This window comes from Pleurodeles waltl, chromosome 5 (genome assembly GCF_031143425.1).
Source record: "Pleurodeles waltl isolate 20211129_DDA chromosome 5, aPleWal1.hap1.20221129, whole genome shotgun sequence".
NCBI lineage: Eukaryota > Metazoa > Chordata > Amphibia > Caudata > Salamandridae > Pleurodeles > Pleurodeles waltl.
Window position 1 is genome coordinate 1,146,563,791 of NC_090444.1, and position 23,320 is coordinate 1,146,587,110.

The 23,320-nt window shown below is 40.8% G+C and overlaps 1 protein-coding gene across 1 annotated transcript in view; it reads left to right on the forward strand.

The window, feature by feature from the left end:
- The window catches only part of NUS1 (NUS1 dehydrodolichyl diphosphate synthase subunit), a 69,375-nt gene that overhangs the window by 40,203 nt on the left and 5,852 nt on the right, over positions 1–23,320 (forward strand). Inside the window, exon 4 of the mRNA XM_069235370.1 lies at positions 17,485–17,584. Within this exon, the coding sequence (XP_069091471.1) occupies positions 17,485–17,584 (100 nt within the window). The remainder of the gene's footprint in view (positions 1–17,484; positions 17,585–23,320) is intronic.

A 23,320-nucleotide genomic window follows, 5' to 3' on the forward strand; every position in this document is an offset into this window, starting at 1 on the left:
TCTTTAACAAAACCAACCCTAACAATTTTTCGTCAGAGGCTTTATTGAAAATCAATGAATGGGGAAAACTGTAAGGTCCTATACTAACATTCAAAGGCTTTGATATGGGGCTTTGTACAGGCATTCTAGCAAATCCAAGTGAAGTATTAATAGACCCAGAGAGGGGAGCCCCAGGAAAATGGCTGTGGATGGCAGAGGTGCGTGTAACTCCACTGTCTAACAAAAAGGCTACTCTTCACCACACACCTGCATGTCTACATACGGTCCCCGCTGATCTACTGGAATTGCCAATCTCCCTTCTCCCTCTCGTGGGCATCCCTATTCCATATTGTCAAAGTAATTAGAGTGTATCTGTTTTTGAGAATGTGCAGCCAAATCTTGTCTAGATCGTTCACCTCTTCCTCCCTGTATTCTCCTATTTCCCATTCTTCTCTGCATTCCTTGGCCAGAATTTTGTAATTCTGGACAAGTGTCTTTCTAATGCCCTTGTTTACAATATGCACAGGTATGATATCCCATGACTCTCATTCCCTGTTGCGCAGGAGTATTTATTTGCCCTCTGCCAACCCAACGTTCACGTCCTCTTGCCCTCTCCATCTGTCCTGTACCTTGGGCCTGATTAGAGAGGCCTGTGGCATTAACGCTTTTGTCTTCAAATCCTTTTTTCTTATCACAAACCTCTGTCTTGTTTTTTTAACACATTTTCATAATATGTGGCCATAACTAGGAATTCTGCCGGGCTCTTAGTTGGCTATATATTTTCAGTATTTTAAATAATACAGAGTCCTTTTGCATGTTATTAATAAATTTATCTGCAAACATTTTTTGGCCAGTCTGCTCCTCAACTGCCTTTATTATGTCAATAGGGGCCATGTTAAACATTCTCTCTTGAGCCATGTAGAAATCAAGTTTAAAAGACAATGTTGCTGAAAATCATTATACTTTTGAAATTCATGTAAAATGATGGCTGAATTTGTATATGGAGCATCTGTCATTTACCTGTTTATAGTGACCGGCAAGGCCATTCCATTTGTTCGGGATCTTCTTATCCTTTCTCCTTCAGACAGGAGACCATCTTGCAAACTAATGCAAGAAAACTTCACTGTGGGGTCGTTCCAAGCACTACATGCAGTGGTGTCTGAAGTGTGTCCCACAGAAGTATGTGTGTATTTCTTACATTTAACATTGTTATTAATGGTGACTGTTGTGAAGTTTAAGAAATAGTTCCTTGTTGCATGTTAGAATGAATCTGTGGAGTCACTATTATACTTTGAGTACTATTCAATTGAGGTATTTCTCCCATTGTAGTGTTTAGTATAGCAGCTGGGTTGGGAGGAATATTTGTAGTCTGGGCCGGATTAAATATTTGGGGGCCAAGAACCTGATTGCCAACATTGGGGACATTAGGGGCAGATCCAGGGGGAGGAGGAAATGTAACATGAGGAAAGGGATTAGGGATATTAACGTTAACATTTTGCACTGGAGCATTAGACTGGATGGGAACATAAGGCAGAATACTGTCCAAAATATTCTCCATAATTTCGTCCTATGTAGTCCCTTGTCGTATGTGATTTTCTGACCGATAAATTTTATTTGTAGTCGTTCTAAATTCCCCGCCTCCCTCTTTTACCGTCACTATATTCTTTCTGTTTCAATTTTTTTTTTTTTTTTTTTTTTTTATTTACTCCTATTCCTGGCGTCTCTCATGGCCCTTTTTCTAGCCTTTTTTTCCCAGGTCTAATAACTGTCCCACATTGTCTGTCTAACATTTTCCTTAAATGTCTGTTGTAAAAAAAAAAAAAAATGTGTCCTCGTCAGAGGATCCATTTAATGGCCACTGTCTCTCTCTCTCTCCCTTTTTTTGTATACTTGTGCCAAACTGGGCCCCAGAGGGTCTGGCCCGCACCAAATTTTTTCATTACTATCCAGGCTGGCCTACCCTCGGCTGGCATGGGTATAGACTCGTCCAGAAACAACATTCAGAAATGCATTTCTTGAACTTACTCATGGTGGTCCTAATTGCGGAGTTCACCTATGAAAAGTCACAAACTAGTATCAAGATCAACTACCAAGATTATTATGACGTCAATACCAGGATGCAAGTTTACAAGTTACAAGTGACATAGAACAGTCTCACCAAACATGTCGGGTCCGGATCCTCGTATTCTTAAGGTCAAATGTCTCCTACTTGGTCTCAGTGGGAGAAATTCTTTACATGGGATGGAAGCTGGGGACGTCAGATGGCAGCTGCAAGAAACTTGTCATTTAGCAGGGGCCCCCACGATCCGCGGTCTCCTTCCTCTGTCACAGCCTTTTAGTCTGTCAAATTTCTCTCCACGAGTCCTCGTCGGGCCACCAAGTTTGTGAAATAAATTTACGAGTCTCTTCTTGTAGGAGGCTGGATTTGTACAAGATAGAATACAAGGATACAGATTGTGCTTCGAGATAGCATTTTATTGGCTGCAGCAGTCGCCTCCAAAATGGAACTCTTTGGCCAAAGCAACTGACCTTTCCCTTAGCCTTTGTCTTTTATTGCAACCCCCCACCCCCACCCCTCCCCCTCCCACATTACCACACTATACATGCTTCACAATTTCCAGACGCCTTCAAGCAAACATTTCCTGTAGCACCTTCAAACCTCAAGAACAGGATATTCAACACAGAGATAACATTTCTAGAACATAGGGCGGTTTAAACATCTACAGAGATTCACATCTGCAACATATGAAATTAAACAGGTGATAAAGACATACAATTTTGTTCATAGTACAGAACAAATGGACAAAATGGAGCCCTCACGCCAAGTTAAGAAATCCATTTTTCACAACGTGTTACGATCATGCAGTGTTTAAAACGATGCTTAATTTAAGCTACCCCCTGTATCTTCAGATTGGTTTTTGGAGGCATTCAAACAGCTAGACCACCCTGTGAGACATCCAAGGCCAGACTTCATGTGCTCCAGGGGTGGGAGGAGTGCTTTAAATGCGGTTTATTTGGTAAACATAGGCAAGTAGATCCGTGATCTGAAGAGCCTATTTGCTTTAGAACTGCTAACATTACTGATTAGGCATTCTCAGTGGGTTGATTCTGTTTGCTAGAGTTGTAGCAGTGAAACTGCAGTATCAGGGGAAAAGAAAACTATCCAAAGCTGAGGACTGTGCAGGAAAACTTTGATCACCAGTCTTAATCTGCTTCAGAGAGTGCACTGTAGGCATGCACAACAGAGTTCTACTTACTTTGTGATAGGCACTGAGGCGTGCTTATGTTTCCCATAAGATGTTATTGTCAAAACTGCAACTAAACATAGTTTTCATGTTGTGTACCAAGTTTTATTTAATTTTCCTATCCCGCAACTTTTTTTTTTTCCTTCTCTTAGCACTTGATTCTTCTGTTTGTCCTCTCAGGACTCTATTATAGTCTGACTGAAGGATGCCTCAATAAGAGGAAGGTGGATCACAAGGTTCCCAATCAGGATAGATTTTTCACAATGAATTATGGTCTCATTTGCTGGCAAGTCTGGTGGCTTATATATGAATTCACCAGTAAGTTGACCTCATAATTATGCCTCCAATTGTAAACAGTTGGAATATGGCTGCAGTGCTCAGTCTACACCATTCGGAGCCACTACATAGTTAGCTCCATATGAAGATCATTAGTCTATCTGCATTAGCTGTATGTCTGTGATGCATTACTATTCTAACGTTGTCCTTGGCACACATTCTCATCCCACCTGAGTCCTCTGTGCATTCTTATCACATTCCTATAGTGCAATGTAAGAAACATCTACTCCCATCTCTCTCACTCCTGCATGATGCTGCTACCGAGTAATGATTACCTCTATCCTGACCTCCTTAATACTGTCAACATGAATCCCTGAACCTAGAATTTTCTCCTGAGCCAGTTATCTAAATGCCATTGATACACTGCAAGAAACTGAAGCTTATTTATACTGACTTTGAAAAAGAACAGAGCATATCTTTAGTCTTTACTCTTACTCTGCTCTCGTAACCATTTGTGGAAGGGTTATGAAAAACACAGCCACTGAAATCTTGAGCTATTGGAAAAGAAGTTGTTTCAGTGTAGTTTGGCTGTGAAAATGTTCAGGTCCCTGAGCAGGGAAAATGATTATAAATTAAAGAACATTGACCTCTGAAATGCCATTTCTACAGACCCTAGCCATCGTCCATTTAGTAGTGGCCACAGAGTTTGACCAGTTGAATGGAAGTGTAGGGACTAATATTTTCCTTTATGTAAATCATCCAGGCTGTCATCCAAGAAATGCAAACTTCAACTCCTGTCTAGTGCTTGCAGTTGTCAGAATTGTATTTGCCTTATCTCTGGATTCTGAGTTAATTGCAACTTTTGTAAAGCTTTTTCAGATGATTATCAAAGTTTGTTAATTAGGGAGTCTACAGTTTCCAGTATCTCCCTTTGGCATGACATCAGGGCTTTTCCGCAGGGTTCTGTCATGCACACTCTGAGTGTTTCACGCATTGACAAGAGGAGTTTCCAAAATAAATTCCTGTGAGTGTGGTAAAGCAGAGCCTGTCAGAAATCTGGATTTCCGTCTGTGGAAAACTTAGTAGTGGGGAAATGTAATTAATTAGGCTCAGGTGGAACCTTTGTTTCAAACGAATGTTGTCCAAGGATCTTTTCTTACCATAAAATTATGACTTCAACCATCCGTCCTGCTTGAGCCACCTTTCCTGCAACCATATGTGTAACTCTTGCTTTCGGGCTGGGCCCACTGTTCACCATAATGTACATCTTGGTGTCCTCTGCAGATAATGAAGGTATCGGGCTTACACTGGAGATAATCCACAGAGGTGGAATTCTTTTTCAAAAGGTTTAGGAATGTTTGTGGTTCCCTGCTGCACTAAACTTAGCCTGAAAAATGCCTAGTGTTTTATTTCTAGGGCATTTAAAGATGGCCATCTGGACGCTGTTTCACCCTGACCCAACTCCATTAGAATGAGATTTTCTAAATTTAGAGATTGTGAAGAACACCCGCATTGCAGCCTGTGCGCGTTTCCTGAATCAGTAGAAGCAAGACAGTGACATAAGCATTTCGGAGCACTGTCCCCATTTCCTTGCATGACTTAAAAGTGGAGTGAAATAAGTCCAAAAAGTTAGTTATCTAGTTCCTCTTGCAGCTGATCCTCCGCAACTCTAAAATGGATTGATCATTTTTCAGATTGTCGCTTCAGTGGGAAACTGCTTTAAGAGAGATCACCAATGGTCACTTTCCAGACATGAACTAGACTTTCTGTAGAGTGTTTCAGATGATGTCTCTGACAAATACCCTGAAATGAGGTCGGGCATTCTATAGGTTTCATTTACAAGTAGGAATTTTGTGTAAAGGAGGATGCGATAAAGGACATACTGGCGTGTAGATATGTAGTTTTACTTAAGGGAAACTGATTCATTGATGTGGAATGTGCTTTGTCAGATAGCATTTCGTACATGCTCTGCAGCAAGTGTTGTGAGCTGAGATCAACATAAGGCCTAAACATTTAAATATTTCTATGAATTGGCTTGATTGACATATTGAAGAGCATGAAATCGACCTCTCATATGGATAAAAAAAAAATACCTTATTAACATCAAGTAAGTATTTCTAGTTTTGGGTGAGCTAATTTGATCTTGGTGGATTTGGAAAAAATATCTGGAAATATTATATGGGAGGTCCCGACTCATTGATCTGTCATCGACATTGGGCAATACTTTGCTGTTGAATCATTTAGAGTCAGATGGGTTGAGGGGTGTCTAGGAATGGCATCTCTTATTTATTTATTTAATTTTTAGATAGAGGTATGCATGTTAGCATGGAGAGACTGTAGTCAAGCAGGTTGAAAGTGAAGTAAGTGGGTTCTCCGGCTCCTCACTACACTTTATATGCACACACTGAATAAAGAGCCATTACATGGAATGCTTCAGTGACATCTTGGAAAATGTATCAGCTGCATGTATAACACGGGTTATCTAAGTTGGCTGGCACTTTCCTCTAGGATTTGGCTCTGCAATAATCTCTTCATAGCCATTTTAACACAAACGTTCTCCTTTGTGTTAAAGAGCCTAAGCTCCCAGTGAAACACGGTTTCCTTTTTTCACAATTATTAACTTCTCTTGTTTGGAAAGCTAAAATTCAAGTGTTTATCTAGATTGTCCCTTATCCATGAAGCAGCAAATATGATCTGTCGTTATTGCCTATTCATATTTTCTGGTTGTTTTAGTGACTATCAGTTTTCCCAGCACCATTTAGCCATAGGTGTTCAGACAGTTATAGGTGCATTATTGGATTGGATTATTGTAATATCTCCTTGTGTACTGGCTTACACAAAGGAACACTGAACTGATTCCATGGTAATCGCCTACCAAGCAACACGCATTGTGACTTAGACTCTAGCTAAATCTTGCATGAGTGTTGAGTAGCTGCATTGGTTTTACATGCCTGAATTACCTTCAGGATATTTTCGATCTGGCAACTTGTTGTTTATTCCTATATTTCCATTTCCATAGCGCTGGATAAATATTAAGGGCTTAAGGTGGAATCACTCTTCAGCACTCAGGACATTTTATTCAAGTTGATTAATAATTATTTTGCAGTCAGAAAATGTTACTAGGCAAGTTGTATTGAGGTTGTAAATCCTGACATAGGAGTGTTCGTCGTCTAATTGATCTATATAAAGTCCTTGATAATTTCTTCAAGTGTTCCTCTTTTCTTTCTCCAAGAACCCAGGAAAAGTAGTCTATAATATGTAAGAAATTACCAGTTGTCTTTCAATAGGAAATCTTTTTCAGGTACTTGTGGATCACAGGTAGATTTTAGAGGCTAACACCCACATAAACCCTCTGTCCGCGTTTACCCTGCCTTTATTGGGATGACACACACAATAAATGGGAGTGAGATGACATGCAGTAGACTGGCTCATGATGTGCATGCGGTGCCTGCCTACGAGGCCCCCGTCTAATGACCCAATCAAGCCTGGTGACTCGGTCGTACCATACGTTAAATATGAAACCTCTGTGTTTTTTTTTTTTTTTTTTCTTTTCTTTAGACTGTGACTCTCTAGTCATACCAGGGACACTACAGGGAATCAATAGATAGCCTTATATAAGGGACGCCTGACCTGCTGAATGCTTATACCCATAATGGCTAATAACTAGGCAGAAACAAGTCAACAATTAAATAATACACAATGGATCTGCATCGTACAAGACTCTTGTGTTGCCTGGTATTATTGATGTGACTGAGAAGCACTGATAAAACGAACGCTTCCCTTAACACATTTTTATATTTATAAATAGGGTCTCAGTCCACCTGACTAGTTGGAAGATGTTAATAAAAACAAAATGGAAAAAAACAATCATTTTCTTAGAGAGCTTTAAATGGAGCCCACTGCGTTCCCCAGTCATGAAGTTTGCGGTGAGGAGGGGTCAAATGATGAAGCATTCACCTTTGTGGATGAAGGCTTTTATCCATTTTAGGAAAAATCCCAGAGCAGAACACCCTAGACTGGAATTTCTTTTAAAGTGATTTCTATTTAAAATTACATTCGAGATCAGATGAATGTTCGTCTATACGTTTTTGTGAATGAGACAAATGACCCAGAGCACATAGGCAAATGACATAGGAACACTGTAATGGGTTTCTAAATGTACAAGTTAGAATTGTGGCAATTGACTGCTACTACCAAACGCTTCCCTACAAAATTATCTTGTGATTCATATGTATACATTCACCTATTTTTGTCTCAGAATGATTTAGAGGCTGAAGCAGTGTTGAAAGCAGTGTGTAGATGAGGAATAATGTTGCATTCCTTCTGGGTTCTCAAAAACTTTTCCTCTGTTTTGATGTTTATGGCACTGGTATGGTATTGCCCTAGGCCATGGTAGTGTCCTAGGCATACTTTCCTCATCTTTCTGGTTGCTTCTACTCTTTCATGAACAGTTCTACTTTACTTTGCATTTTGAGGTCATCAAGGTGGATGTAGATGTGACTTCCCTCTTATTTCCTATGTCCCGCCTCTTTTATGTAGGCGCAGCCAAAACTGTTACTTTGTTTTCTTCTTTTGGAGTTCCTGCATGATTCTACCATGCACTGTCTTTCTTCAAAAGAAGGGGACAACTTACTACACTCTCTGGCATCATCTCCCCCCTCCAGCTTCCTCATCGCCCTCAAAACAAATCTGTCCCAAGAACCCACCGGTAACGTCCTATCGGCTATTTTTTCTTTTCATCACCTATTTTCATCCCTACTTTATTGTGCCTTTTAGCAGCACATTCTCCTGATAACCATTTTTGCTCTTCTCGCGTCTTTTCTCCTGCACCATCTGTTTACAACACAGCACTAGTAATGTCCATTTTGTTAAAACATTTTGTCACCACGCTTTAACACTATCATTGATCTAGGTTCTGGATGTTTTTGCCCCTCCTCTGATCGGGGAAAAATCGGATAGTTTTAAGCCCTCCAACCAAGAGACTGTGCTACTGTTCCTAGTCAGTGAAGCATCAACCATGCACATTTAGCCTTGTTGGAGAAAATCTGGCCAACTATAGCAAGACATTTGTCTATCCTATGCTTGGCTAATTCATGATTAATGACAGAAGTCTAATGCCTTCCACACCAGACAGTCCTAGATGTCTAGATGTTGTTGATGGAATGTACTCATTTGCCTGGATGATTCTTACCACTGAATATGCACTTTGTTAAAAGAATGCAACAAAACACTTTTTTCTTTAGAGTGGGGCTTATTACAATTACATAACTAAAATGAGACTGCCTCATGCTGGAAAAGACAAGGCGTGGGCCACAACTCCAGGACCAACATGAATCCACATCATAAACGTTCTGCTTTTTAATGTATAACTAAGATCAAAGATGCACAGTTGGATGCTTCAAGATCACCAACCACTGATGTTGGCAGTCAAACCAACCACATATAAGAGACTTTATTCTACTTTACTAGAAGTAATGGATCTCCATATAATGTCTTACAGCTTCCCACTCCTTTATGCTCCCTCCTGTCCCCTTCACCCACCATCCATTTAGATCCCCTGGCCCTGCAATCTGAACCTCTGCCACTCTGACAAGATTTACATAAAATGCCAAATTAGTTATGTAAGACATGGAGCACATACGAGCATTAGCTCTGTCTTAGACTCCTTAGTTCAGCCTTCTTCCTCCACAAAACACAGTATTTCAGTCTCTCTCTCTGTCTCTTTCTCTTTCTCTTTCTCTCTGATGTGTGACATCTTACCTACTAAAACTCTTCTCAGGTTGTAAGCCTAAATGCCCCTTTTTTTTATTTGTATTTATTTATTTAAGTATGAGAAGGCCTGGATGGGCATAGCAATTCGTTCAGTATTAAGTGGTTCTTGTTTTACCACTACTGCTTGTAGCACAGTATCTTAAGGTATGCTAGTTGTGTTTTCTGTCACAATGTACTTCCCCTATCAAATAGGAGAGGGCATGGAGTTTGAATTTCTGATGGAAGTTTGTTTGAAAACTCTATATTGCACTTTAAAGGACTGACTTTGACGACCAATATTTGAAAGTGGTTATCAAATTGTTTAAAGGGAGAGTGTTACAAGAAACAGATCTTGACTCTTCCTTAAAGACCACATTATTAAGTGCCTAAAGCCCTTCATTGTAAGGTACTCTCCAATTTGTTGTACATTATTATATTTTCCTGCTACAAACATCTAAGGTGAAGAGACTTCAGGAGGATACTGGCTTATGTTTACCACATATAATGGTCTTGAATGCTGGACCTTTTTTTTGTTTAGGAACTAGAAAGACTGTGCAATTTCATAGCAAATTATTTCAGGGTGGATTGTCCTGTTCATTTGCATGTACTGTGAGCACTCTTAAAAGTTGTGAGGATTTGTTCCACCTAGTCCAGAATGTTTCCTTCTATGCTGCTCAGTTTGTTTAGAATGTCTATCAATTTTCTACTTGAGTTTATTAATAAAAACTTTCTTGTTTGTATTTTATGCTTTTTCTCTTTGGGTTGCATTTTTGGTTGTGGTCATAATTGCCCCTCTTACCCAACCCCCTGCACCCTCCACTCCACAAAACTTAACATTTCCACTGCTCTTGAGGTCTTTGTTTAAATGGTGAATACTTAAGGAAAGTCTTTACAGGTTACTTTTTGTATTTTTATGTAGTGTATTTTAGCTTCCTTTTGTTCATCATTGCCCTTTCACCTCCTTTATGGCTGACAAGATTGGTTGTTTGACAATCTTTCTGTAATGTTTTTTTCTACATGGGGTGTCTTTTCTCCTGCAGTCTAACATAGGTAGTACTGACGTTGGGATCGAAGTGAGTACATTTAATGATCACACAATGACTTCCAGTGTAGTTTTGCTTCGTTTGTGGCACATCTATTAGTGCTATACATTGGTCCCTTTTTGAGGTATTTAAAGTTTATGGACACGTTTTCTCAGGGGCTCTTTCTGTAGGTGATCAATCGGTGTAGAAAAAAACACTGCCAAACGTTTTTATGGGCGAGCACAAAGCGCTCCGTCCCATTCTGTAATCTCTCTTTGGGCTTCCAGCCACGCCCAGGTCACGTCAGTCACTTTCATTGATTCGTAGGCTTGCCTTTTAAAATCCGCTTGCTTTCATTTGTGAAAGGCAGGCATACGTCATACCTCTTCCGGTGTTTAGCCCACCTACACAGCACTGGTAAACTACTAAAAACATACGAGGCTTGATGTTTTCAGCATGGTGTCCAGACTACTTTATCTGTTTATTTTCCACGCAGCGTGATCGCGCTGCATTTTACATAGTGCAATCGCGCTGCGCTTTTTTTCTTTACAACGTTAATAGCTCTAGCTCTAGCTCGAGCAAATGCGAGACCTGTTGCATTGACAATGCTTATATTTTTTGTCACTAAGTAAACTGCAGCTCCCCTATCGTAGTTGGGGTCTTTCTTAGCCACCCATGCTATCACTCTTCATCCTTCTTTAATGCTTCCTTTCACATTATTTAAGTTACAATGTTTACCTCCGCTTTTATCGCTTTGTGTGCTGGACTCTCCGTATGAAATCTGGTGCCATTTGAACTGCTGCCACTCTATGAAATGCAATTTAATTCACCTTGTCCCTTTCTCTCTTGGTGAAAGTGACGACCTTACAACCCATTGTGTCCCTTTTTCTCCCTTGGTGAAGACTTTGCAACCCATCACCTTACTTATCGCCTTTCTGAGAAATTCCCTGTATAGCACTAACTGTATTTTTCCAATTACATTTACTTGTTCATTTTTCACTACATGAAATAACATTACTTGCAATAAGGTACATCATTTTAAGGACGACTCCTTACAAATGAAACATCAAACTGTGTAAATTAGTTTATAAATAGTCGATGTATTTTCTTGCAAACTCTTGTTATATTACAAAGGTATTTACGTTGTTGGACTGCATGTCAATCTCCTACATTTTGATGTGCTCTATGCTTGACTTACTCTGTTCGTTGGTAAGAGAGAACTTGCAGTGATAGCATTCTGCTCAGCTTGCCGCATTGAGGTTGTGGGAGACTGAAGGCTTACTGTAGGGCAGCAGATTACTAACCATGCAAACCACTGTGGTTTGATATACTTGTAATTCATTACCTTGGTTCTGTTGTAGTTTCTACTGGCCCCTTTCATATGTACAGGTGCACTTGTGTCTATTTATCTTCCTGTTATTAGCTTGCAAAGTGGGCACCATGCATGTGTAGGCGATTTGAACGCACAGGCGTTTTATTCTTTTAGAGCCAAACTCTGGGATATGACGCTGCAACATTCCTAGCAGCCTGTGCACTTCTTTGGAAGTTTAGTGACACATTTCCTATTCCTAACGTAGGTACGATTTTGAAGCAATGTAGTGTGTGCCTGGTGGAGTTTGAGATTTTCTGTGCAAACCTAGAGAGGATGATTGTCGAAATGTTTGATTTTTGCATTCAGTACACTAGCTTGTGCCTATTTCTGTTTGTAATGTAGGTCGGGGAGTTGTGATTGATTTAGCATATTTGGCAAGACACGCTTTCGTAAGAGCAGGTCTTACTGGAAGCTCTACAAGATTCCAATACGCATTTTATTCTAGTGTGTATTCTATTTGGCTGCAGTGTTATCATAGAGGTTGGTCCTAGACCTGTGCCAAGTGTACCAAAGCAAACTGAGAATATATTTTGTTTTCGGGCCTATGAGATCTGTGGTTATTTGGATTGGGTTGATAGAGAGCAGGCTTACGAGTTGAGCTTTGCAGTAAGATACCTTCTTTGAGGGTCTGGTAAGTAAATGCAAGGTCGGGAGTGGCCACTAAATTCATCCAGTGCTAAATTCTAATTCCTATCAGCATTTCGATTTTTAAGCAGAAGTTTTCGTTTTTGGACGATAATTCCTGCATTGCTCATAGTACCTCTTTGAATGACCATAGTAGTAGCTCCTCTTTATAGAGAAGGCCTCGGACAAAACTCCCCTCCTGGAAGGTGGGTGGGGAGCTAGAGGAGATTTGTGGGTATGTAATCTGTAGCAGTCATTTAGTGGTGTTTAGGGCCGTCGCTGTCCTATATTTGTGCTTGCTGAGTGGCAGCATCATACTGACTGGGCTCTCATACTGGTGGAAACATGTGAAGGATGTTATTTACTCCAGTGATTCAGTTAACTGTTGTCTACCTTTATCACTGTCTAAGTACAGCTGCACTGGTTTACAAGTCAGAGGGGAGGGGGCAGATGAATGTCGTTCCAGCCCTATGTTGTGCTATTTTTTTATTTTTTATTTTTTTACACTTGCTTTCTGGCAAACCAGTGTTAGGGCAGCAATACAGCAAGACCATCAAGGGCTGGGAGATATTCTGGTGAGTTGAGTATGGAGAAGTTGGAGAAGTGCTATATGCTTAATAAATGTGAAGGTGTGCTTGTGGTAGTGATGATGCTGGTGCAATAAAAGTCAACTTGTATTGGATATGTGTGCTGATTACTGTGGGAGTAGATGAAGGGAGCGAGAACAGAGGTCAATTGTGTGCCTCTGAGAGGTGGCAAATAGGCACCCGCATTTGGTGTCTTTTTACCTTTTTTAGGTCGAGCATAGCTGCGCGCAAGCGCTGGTTTTCCAACGTCCTGGTATCTATGTGGGCTTTTAACCATGCTCACCTCACTCCCATCACTATCACTCGTTCATGAGCTTGCCTTTCAAAAATCCTTTATCGTTGGTAAATGCTTTACGTTTGTCCCTTCTTGGGGCGGTTTGGTTACCGCATTGAAGATTGACCCTGTTACATGGGTTTCATGTTTGACGATGTGTGTGACTGCGAGCAAACTTCTTCTTTTTCCCTTTGTGTGTCCCCTTCGCAAACACGCTTGTGGCGGACGTGGCGCTTTGAATCAGCTTGCTTATATCAACTGTTTTAATTTCCATTTTTTTTCTTTTGTGTACCTCTTAGAGTTGCCAGACTGTAAACATTGTGCTTTTTGTATGTTTCAATAAGTTATTCATCCAGCTTAAACGGTAAACACTGCATATGTTTCTAGTTCTTAGTATAGTAAAGCAGATTGTAAATAGCGCTCTGTCTCATGGTTAGTGTTGCAAGTCAGCACGAGGGGGAAATGCTGCCTGTTTGTACAGTGTGTTTAGTGTGGGATGCCACATCACAGGCAGAGACACTGGACTATTGTATGGTGCTTAGTGTAGTCAGACAGACTGTAAACACTGGGAAGACACGGAGGTGGAAAAGCACTGACCACAAGCTCTTCACTGCTTGTATTGTGTGCTTATTACAGGCAGACATGCAGAAACAGAGGAGGCATTTCACTGTTTGCACGTGCCCTTAACATGGACAGGTGCAATGAAAAGCAGCATGGGCTGTACAGCTTGCATCGTGTTGCTTAGTGTGGACAGGCACACAGGGAGAAAACACTGCACCATGTGAACTATGTTAATATTGGCAGGTAAAATGGACCGAAGGAGGCAGTGCACAGGTTACACCATGGTCTTAGACAGACAGGCACACAGGGAGGAGACACTGCACTATGTGCACAGAGCTGTCATCTGCAGATATAATGCACCGAAGGCGGCAGTGCACAAGTTGCGGCATGGGCTTAGACAGGCACACTAGGAGAAGATAGTGCACTGTGCCAACTGAGTGCTTTCGATTGGCGTATATAAGAGACTGATGTTTTTACCTTGTGCATAGTGTAGACAGACAGGAGAGATTGCACTGTTTGTAACGTGGGCAGGCACTCATGCACTGCATGTGAAAGGCATCTCTCAAGATACTTACATTTTGGAGAAGTGTTGAATGTTATGTATCGAGTAGAGACTTGTAACATGCTCTTAAATCCCAGGTAGATGGAGTACCTGATTTGGAGACCTTAGACTGAACCAACTCTGTTTTCTTATCCTCCCCACCACTCCTGCTCGCCTCCCTTGGCTCTGTCGTTCTCCTCTCTCATACTGAATTTTCACTACCAATAGTTCTCCATCTTTTTTCTCCTATACCTTTTCCTTCTGGCTCTCCCCTCCAGCCTTTCTCCACCCCTTTCCCTGCTTATACAGTTACTTTTCTTTCTCTGCTGCACCTCACCTGTTTTCCCAGTGTCCCTTTTGTTGCTCTTTTCCTCTCTCTCTACAGCTAGTCTTCCCTTTCTGTGTCCACTTCTTTCTGCTCCTTTCTCAGTCTGTCCTTTTCTGTCCCCTTGTTGCTGAAGTCTTTCTCCATTTTTTAGAATGAGCACTCAAGCGCTTTGACGTGTGCTTTTAACCACCCCCATCTCACGCCAATCACTTTTACTCGTTTGTGGGCTTGCCTTTTAAAAATCCTTTATCATTGGTAAATATTATACGTTTGTCCTTCCTTGGGGAAGGTTTTACCTCCTTGCAGACTGACCCTTTTACATGGATAGTTGCACGATTGCCAATACATTTGATTCTGAGCGAACTTCTTTTTCCTTTTGTGTCTCTCATTCGTGCTCATGTCGGCCATGGCATGTTGAATCGGTTCGATTTTTGTCAACTAATGTTTTACTTTTCATTTTAAATTTATTTGGCAAGAAAAGTCCAGTTAGGAATTTACAATGCCAATAGCTCTAACTGGAGCAAATGTGAGACCTATTGCATTGTAAATGTTTGTTTCATTTGGATCGGCAGACGTGAGAGTGTCTGCGGGCTTCCTGAGATTGTTGGTGAAGGCATCTCTGCTTGGGTTAGGGGGCATTAGATTAGATGAGGGTGCCATAGAAGCCTGTCTCAGGCCAAAATGCTACAAACAAGTTGGTCAGGAAACTTTCAGTGGGTAGGGAGGGATTGAATGATTCACTGACCAGACATCAACACCTAACTCTCCACCAAATGTTTTTAAACAGCGTATTGTTCTCAGCCCTTCCTTTTCTAACTCTACATCTCTTCCCTTGTTAATATTATCTTCATTCAGTTTCCTCTTTTACCTTATGACATCCAAAGCTACTTTTCGCCCCTCCTGTAGTCATGCATTGCAATCTGTCTTAATGGGTTCATGTAGTGGTGTTACCCAAACTTGTGCTGAACTTCTCTGGAGCTAATTGTGTTTATTCTCGCCTCAAGAGAACAAATCTCATACACTGTCAGTTTTCACTTGGACTCGCTGAAATTCACCTTCACAGCGATAAATCTCCATAGTTGTTTTCAGCCCTTTTATGAAAATGGATGCCTTTCTTACCTACACACACCTCTTCCACAGCACAGCTCCAAATTTCTGAATATATAAACTAGGATAGCGTTTAATACAGGCAAAAACACAAATCACCTTGTTAGTATTTAACTGACTATGCTATTCCAGTGGACCTAAAGTCGGCATTCGCTGCGCCCTTCATTCAACTCGAGAAGACCATAAGCTTAGCTGTCTGAACGCTTACTGAAGAACAATCCCGCCTCTGTATACCATCACCAAGCCAGCTGACTCACTACCAAGAAATGCGTACAAATTCCTGCTACTTTTATAATAAGGAATGATTTTAAAAAAGGGTCTCTATGTTTAGAAAGAATTTTAGCTAAGATTTACTGGGGTATTTTCTGTGGTTAAACCTACCTACATGTCTTTACTGCAAGCAGCAACACCTTTACTGGATAAAAAGGCACTTTCCAGATTCGATGCTTGAGAAGATGGAGATCAGAGCTGACCTGCAATCTGAACAGTTGAGCTCAGAGAACAAGCGCTGTCTGTGCCGGGCTGCAAGAATAGAGGAACGTGGTCCGTGAGTAAACCAGCACTTGTTGCTGGTTTAGAGCTAAAGCCCACGCACCTTACTAATCTACATACTCATTGCAGCACTAGTGGAAAACTTCCACTGGCTTGAAAGAGCTGTAAGAAAAAGGTGCGTTCTAAACCGAAAAATGCATGTGCAGGTTTTTCATCTTAGCACCATTGATCTGTTACACTGCATCGAGGCGTGGTGCCACCCAAAGGCAAACTCTCCCAAAACCTATGATCCATCAGCCTTAACCTCCCAGTTACATGTATGTACTGAAGAGTGAAACTATTCTAACTCAAAAGAACAATGTAATTACGCCATAATCTTGTAAATATGTGCATTTCGACCCTGGGTTGTCCAGTAGTTTGCATTTGGTTAAATGTCTGTCATAGCCACAGTTAAATGAGCGCCTTTGCCAATCTCTACCACAAACTGGTGCAGATTACCCATACAACTACAGTTAGGTTGTCTAAATTGTGTTTCACTCCATCCTCGTTAATGGTATATAAAATGTTTCTGATTGAAATGTTGATGCGGCCACGCAAATACATTTAAAATGAAACCAAATAAATTATATTTAGGCTAGTCTAAACCTGCACAGGAGTGCTTATAGGGCATGGAGATCGAGAGTCATGGGGTTTCCTGCGTGTATTTTGATGATTGTGGGTTGGTGACTGCGTCGATGGATAGATACATATAGGCTAGTAGAATGTTTGCTAACTTAGTTAGGCTGTTGGTTAGTGGCCTCTTTCTATGCATAGTCGCTGTGACTTTCCCTGTGATGAGCTGTTCACTTTAGTGTACACAGAGGAAACAGTCATGTTTTGTCACCAAGATTTTCTCCATCTTGATGGTCACAGATGCTTGGAAGTAATCGGTCCTTAGAAGCCACATCATGTAGCAGTAATTAGGACTTCATAGCTAATGCATCTGTGAGAAATATAATTTATAAGCAGCTGTTCAGGTCACGTTCTAAAAACTTAGCTTATTGAAGCTCTGGTTTATGATTTTGGTGATGGTGTGTGTTTGTCCAATTTGTGAAATATGCAATATTTCCCCTGTACGTCTCTGTACAAATGGTTAATGTTTATGGAAAATTGTGATTGGTGATTGACCGTACCAAAATGCCTTCTTGTGACCTCTTATTGTCTCTACACTAAACATCCATGTGACATCTTTTTTTACTGAATCAAATATGAAAAGCTTCTTTACAGTTGTTTTCCCCTGTAAATCTATATATTTTTTATAACTTCTGTTTTTGTTTTCTTTGTAGGTAGTAAAGGTTTTCCTGACCCTGATTTAATATTGAAGTTTGGTTCTGTGGACAGCACATTGGGGTTCTTACCGTGGCACATCAGATTGTCTGAAATCATGTGAGTACTTTAGTAATCCTTGTCAGGTGGTTCTTGAATTGATTTCCTTATGTTTTGGAATTTCAGTGTTTCCAAAATTGCTAATTTAGTTTTATTTAATTTTTTGATGAACTTATAATGGTCGTAAAATCAGTCTCAGGACCTATGTTTTGCAAATATGTGCATCATTTTATACATGGAAGACTACTATTCATCAAGGGATCTTTGAAAATAAAAGATTTTGATCATGTAGAGCAAAGTTGAATCCTCGTCACATAGCACCCAAGCCATAAATTACACTTTTCAGAGGCTTCTCATTTTTGCTTTAGAGTTGAATTACCTATCATTTAGACCAACTACACCAAAACAAACTGCCTCTTCTAGAACCATTTACTTTAATATATGAGTCCCTGTACCTTCATCGCTTATTTTGGAACTTTACAACTTGCCTTAAATTCAAACAAAATACCTTTGGCAGAAGATTAAGTTATTTCAATAAAGTGAGATATTGTGAGTTGTAAAGCAATGGCTCAGGTCCAAGTAAGGATAACCCAATCGAAATATCAAAAAAGTGATGCAGCAAGCTCAGGTCTTTCCTCACCAATGTGAGCCAGGACATCCTGGGGTCACAGTTTTGGTAGTTTAGCTGATCTAGATTTTACCCTGCAAAAGTTCTTTGGAAGTGAGGATTCAGGATCAGAGTCCATTCGAAATCAATAAACAAGTTCAAGGAAAAAAGTAATTTGGATTAACAACTTCTTAAAGGAAAACCTGATTACATGGACATAGCCAGCTTTAGAATGAAAGCAACACATACTATACCAAAGAATGTTTATGGTAAAGAATGGTGCAGAAAATACTGGATGATTTAAAAAAAAAAAAAAAAGGGTCTCTAAGGGTTAGAAATAATTTTAACTAAGATTAATGGGGGTGTTTTCTGTGGTTGAACCCACCTACGTGTCTTTCCTGCAAACAGCAGCACCTTTACTGGAAAAAGAAGCACTTTCCAGATTTGATTATTAAGATAGATATCAGAGCTGACCTGCAATCTGAACAGTAGAGGTCAGAGAACAAGTGCTCTATATGTTCCGGCCCACAAAAATAGAGGAACGTGGTCCGTGAGTAATCCAGCACTTGTTGTTGCTTTAGAGCAAACACCCACACACATTACTAATCTATATATTCAATGCAGCACTAGTGGAACACATTCAATGGCTTGAAAGAGCTGTAAGAAAAAGTTGCGTTCTAAATCCACAATTGCATGAGATGGTTTTCATCTTAGCACCATTGACCTGTTAACACTGTATCAAGGCGTGGTGCCATCCAAAGGAAAATTCCCTCTTGCTTCACCAAGTGAGGGATGAAAAATTTGCTAGCAATCGCGGCAAGAATTTTCAATTCTGTTAAGGACACAGAGGCGTCTCAGGCTAGGAGCTGAAAATGGCTCTGCCATTCCATGCGTCGACCTGGGTCAACCACCAGAAGAGCTCCGACCGAACCTCCTCCGTCAGAGGAACCAAATCCGAATAGGTCATGCCTCTCTGAAGTTGACGGATTTTGAATCTCTAACGCTCTGTAATGGAGGGGTCCTGGAAAAATCACTTGGATTTAGGAGGCCAGAAGCCCCACAATCTGAGTGATTTTCCTCAGGGACAATGAGGGTTTGGCTAAGGCCACCTGAAGCTCCTTTTTGATGGCCTGAAGCTTGGACTTGGGAAGGACCAAAAGGGATCTGTCGGAATCTATCAGAAAACCTAAGAGTTCTACAGTCTTGGAAGGCATCAGGATAGACTTCTTGTCGTTTGACAAAACCCAGGTCCTGAAGAAGGACTATGGTTGTGAACCCGTGCTGCTTGAGCAACTCCTGGGATTGTGCCATGATCAGAATATCGTCGAGATATACGATCAAGCGAATCCCTTTCTCCCTCAGAAATGCCACTACCGGCTTGATCCATTTGGTAAAACACCAAGGCTCCGAGGAGAGCCTGAAGGGAAGGACCGAATACTCCATCAAAGTGTCCCACCACCTGAACTGGAGGAAACGCCTGTGAGGATGCCAAATGGGAATCGTCAAATATGCGTCTTTGAGGTCCAGACGCATCAGCCAGTCTCCAGACTGAAGGAGGTCTGGTAAAAGATGAAGACCCTCCATTTTGAAATGCCGGTAGACAATGAAAGCGTTGAATTCTCGAAGGTTTAAGACCAAACAATGACCTCCTCCCCTTTTCTGTACTAGAAATTTTTTGCTGCAGAACCCTGAAGGATGGGGTTCGCATAAGGCAATCGCTGTCTTCTGGAGCAAATCCTGAATCGATAACGCTGGCGTCTTGTAGGGAAAAATGGAGAGGAGGAAGAGGAGGAATACTCTCCTGCTGAGGAGTCTGATAGAACTCCAGGCGAAAACCCTGGACAGTCTGCAACACCCATGCATCTTGGTCACGCGAGACCAATTGTGGAGGAAAAACTGTTCACGACCCCCCCCCCCCCCCCCCCCCAGCTGAATGAAAGAACAATCTTGAATTCTCACCTGCAGACAAGCTTGACTGGGTGTTGGAGCTTGAACCTCCTCGTTGGCCACGCCGACGAATTAAATGGGAGCGGGAGGGAAAGAAGGCCCCCTCCTCTGGCATAGTCCTGGCCCCTACTGAAAGAGCCTCGCTGGGAGCCTTGGAAGGTTGGACGGCCTGACGAGCAGCCCCTGCCTCGCCCGTCCCATCTAAAAAGGCCCGATTGGAAAACCTTTTTCAGATTCGCTTGCACCTTATCCAGGAGACTGGTTCCAAAAATTATTATTGGAATTGTTCTAGAATGGAAATATTTTATCCTAGTTTTATTTGTCTTTAAAAGAACAGTGTAGCTCTGTTGTGATGCAGAATAGCGCTCACAAGAGACTGACTCATGGGCTTACAACTTGACAATTTATGGGTGAATGGAAAGCTACCAGTTTTGAACCATGTGGCAAGATAGAGGAACTGATGAGTCTTCATTATAGAATCAAAATATTTGGACTGGGATAGATAATGACAAAGTAATGTTTAATGGTAAAAACACAAGGTCTCGCCTACTAACAAACTTGGTATCTTCCAAATGTTCGTTTCTACTGTCTGATATGGATCCCAGAAAAATGCAGTTTAGCTCCAGTGTAAAATACAAAAAGGTCCCATGGGGAACTTGTTTTATTGCACGTCAATCATCTTTCTCCAGAGGAAAAACTCGGAAAATATAAGTGCCTACTTACTGGGGAGGAGGCTGAGAAGATCAACATATGAAAACCCTATATGCTTTTGATGACACTGCAGTGCTTTGATGGATGCCGTCATCTTAATAGAAAACACATGCTCTCTTTATTATCGGGTGCTGAGGAGACACCACTTACCCTGCTGAGCTCTGTTAATGCAGGAACGTTAAAACTTCTTTAGTTGGCAATGGGTTTACATCCAGTTTGTTACTCATTTGTGTAGAATGTGATACATTTTGCTTATAGCACATTTCAAGTGTTTTGCTAGGTACATTTAGTGTCTGTCTGTAGCATGGTTGTCAAACTTTCAGGTTACATCCCAGCACAGTAACCCAGCCTCCATCATGATTTTCCATTTATTTACCCACACCTCTGCAGTAATGTGGCCTTATGCAGTTTGGCAAAGCGGAATATGGGACTATACTATTAGACATCTACTTTATGCTTCAATGTGACAATGACATGTAGTTTATGAAAGTTATTACAATGACTAGTTGTAAGTTTCTCAGTTAGTGCCTGAAGAAGTCTAAGTTTGAAGAAAACACAAGTCAGTTATCTGCAAAGAGTAGTGAATTTTTATACAAGCCAAAGGAACGCTTTCTTCATTGGTATACAGAAACATAATTTTATTTACTAGCTGACATTCTTCCGAATAAAGTAGGATTTATTGCTATTTTTGCTTTCTTCAAATTTAATGGTATCTGAAGTGTAGTAGCTGTTATTTTTGTAGAATTGCACGTCCGGCTCAAATTTCACTTGATTACATCAAAAACGGTTAAAGTTTAAGTTGATAAAAGTATAGTGATGTTTGGAGATTAAGGTTCCTGTTACCGAGTACAAAGGCACTGAGGTTAGTGGCAAATATTGCCCTTAAGCTGTCGTATTTTATTACGGTATGATAACTTAATGTGTTGAGTCCATGAAGACATCTTGGACCTACTCAGTGGTGATTCAGACCTCATCAAACCTGATTCACAAAGGCTTTAGGGCTACTCCAGATGAAGTTAAAATGTTTTAACTCTTCTGGCATACTCCTGTGCCCTCTAATCCTGCTACAGATTATTGTACATAATCTTCAATTTTGGGGTTAGGATGTTTGTAAAATATCACAAATTATCCCTGCTATAATTTCAATCGCATAGAATATTTACTTACGTTTAAATGCATCTCTTCTCCCATAACTATATTAAATATTGAGGCTTTGTCTACTTTCAGGCAGTCTGCACTGTTAATCCTGCGCCTGGGGGATTCGAGCATAAATGGTGGACCAAGCGAAGGGAAAATGCGCCAAAATTCCCCATTTTCACCCCTGTATATCTCAGTGCATTTTCTCACAAATACTGTTACTGAAACATTTATGCGTGGGGTGCCTGCTGAGTCTAGTACCCCTGCACCCTGTGCATGCTGAAGACAGAGCATGGCATTTAGAAACATTCTTTGTCCAGTACCCTTCTCTGCGTTACCAACTAGACATTGTCTACAACAGAGGTTTTTCATTTTTTGGATTTTCCTCTTGTATTTCCCACAAGATTTCAATATTTGTGCTCATCGAAGGATTTCTTACCCACTTTGACAAAATATGTTGTATACTTTTGAACCTCAAGCACAAGACGACATTTATTTTTTTGTAAGGTTTTGTGTGAATTGTTCTCCGGGGTGAAAATGGACAATCAAAATGTTTTTCTTTGGCCACAGCCTTTAAAAGCATATACCTATACGAGTTTGCACCGAGCAAAAGGTTGTGGCCCTCAATAACGCCCACTGCGTGCTTGCGTTTTTTTTTTTTTTTTTTTTTTTTTCCCTATGTCCTCATGTGGGTATAGGGCCGATTTAGTCTGTATTAAATAAGTTATGGATGCAGTGGTCCAGACAGCAAATGAAACCAAGTGTACTGGGGCTTACAGCAGTTCTGGCTATTATTGGCTAAAACATTCTCCATATATAATGCTTCATTATTCGTGATCTGTTTGTTTAGCTATCAGGAAGGGGATGTTGCTTAATTGTAGTGATATTAAAACGTGGGCTTCTTCATTTTACCAGTGCCTAGTCCTCATTCCTGGTTAAGTTCCAGTTGTTATCTTTGCAGCTTGCCAACCGCACTCATGTCAGCTATTTTGCTAGAATCGAAGGAGAGGTGACGTTGTCAGGGGAGATACCCATGTATGAGACCTTGGCTCCAATAATACAGAGAACGATTTCTTGATATTATGGCTTTACATTCTGAAGTTTTGGCCAGTTCCCACTTTGACCCGGATACAGTGGAGTCTGACAAAATAATACTTAGTGGTAAGATTGGGCAGGTGTGTATTATTTAGAAAAATGCCACTTGGATGTTTTTTTGTTCAGACTTGTTTACTTCTGTGATTAGTTTCCCTATTTGGCACCACCAGTAAACAAGGGATCCGTTCTTTCTGTGGAATAAAATATAGTATTATGATATACTAAATTGTTCTTGGTATTTGTAAAACCTCTCTTTCTCCAACTTCCCCTGAACTAGCAGATAATCTCATTAGCTCCTT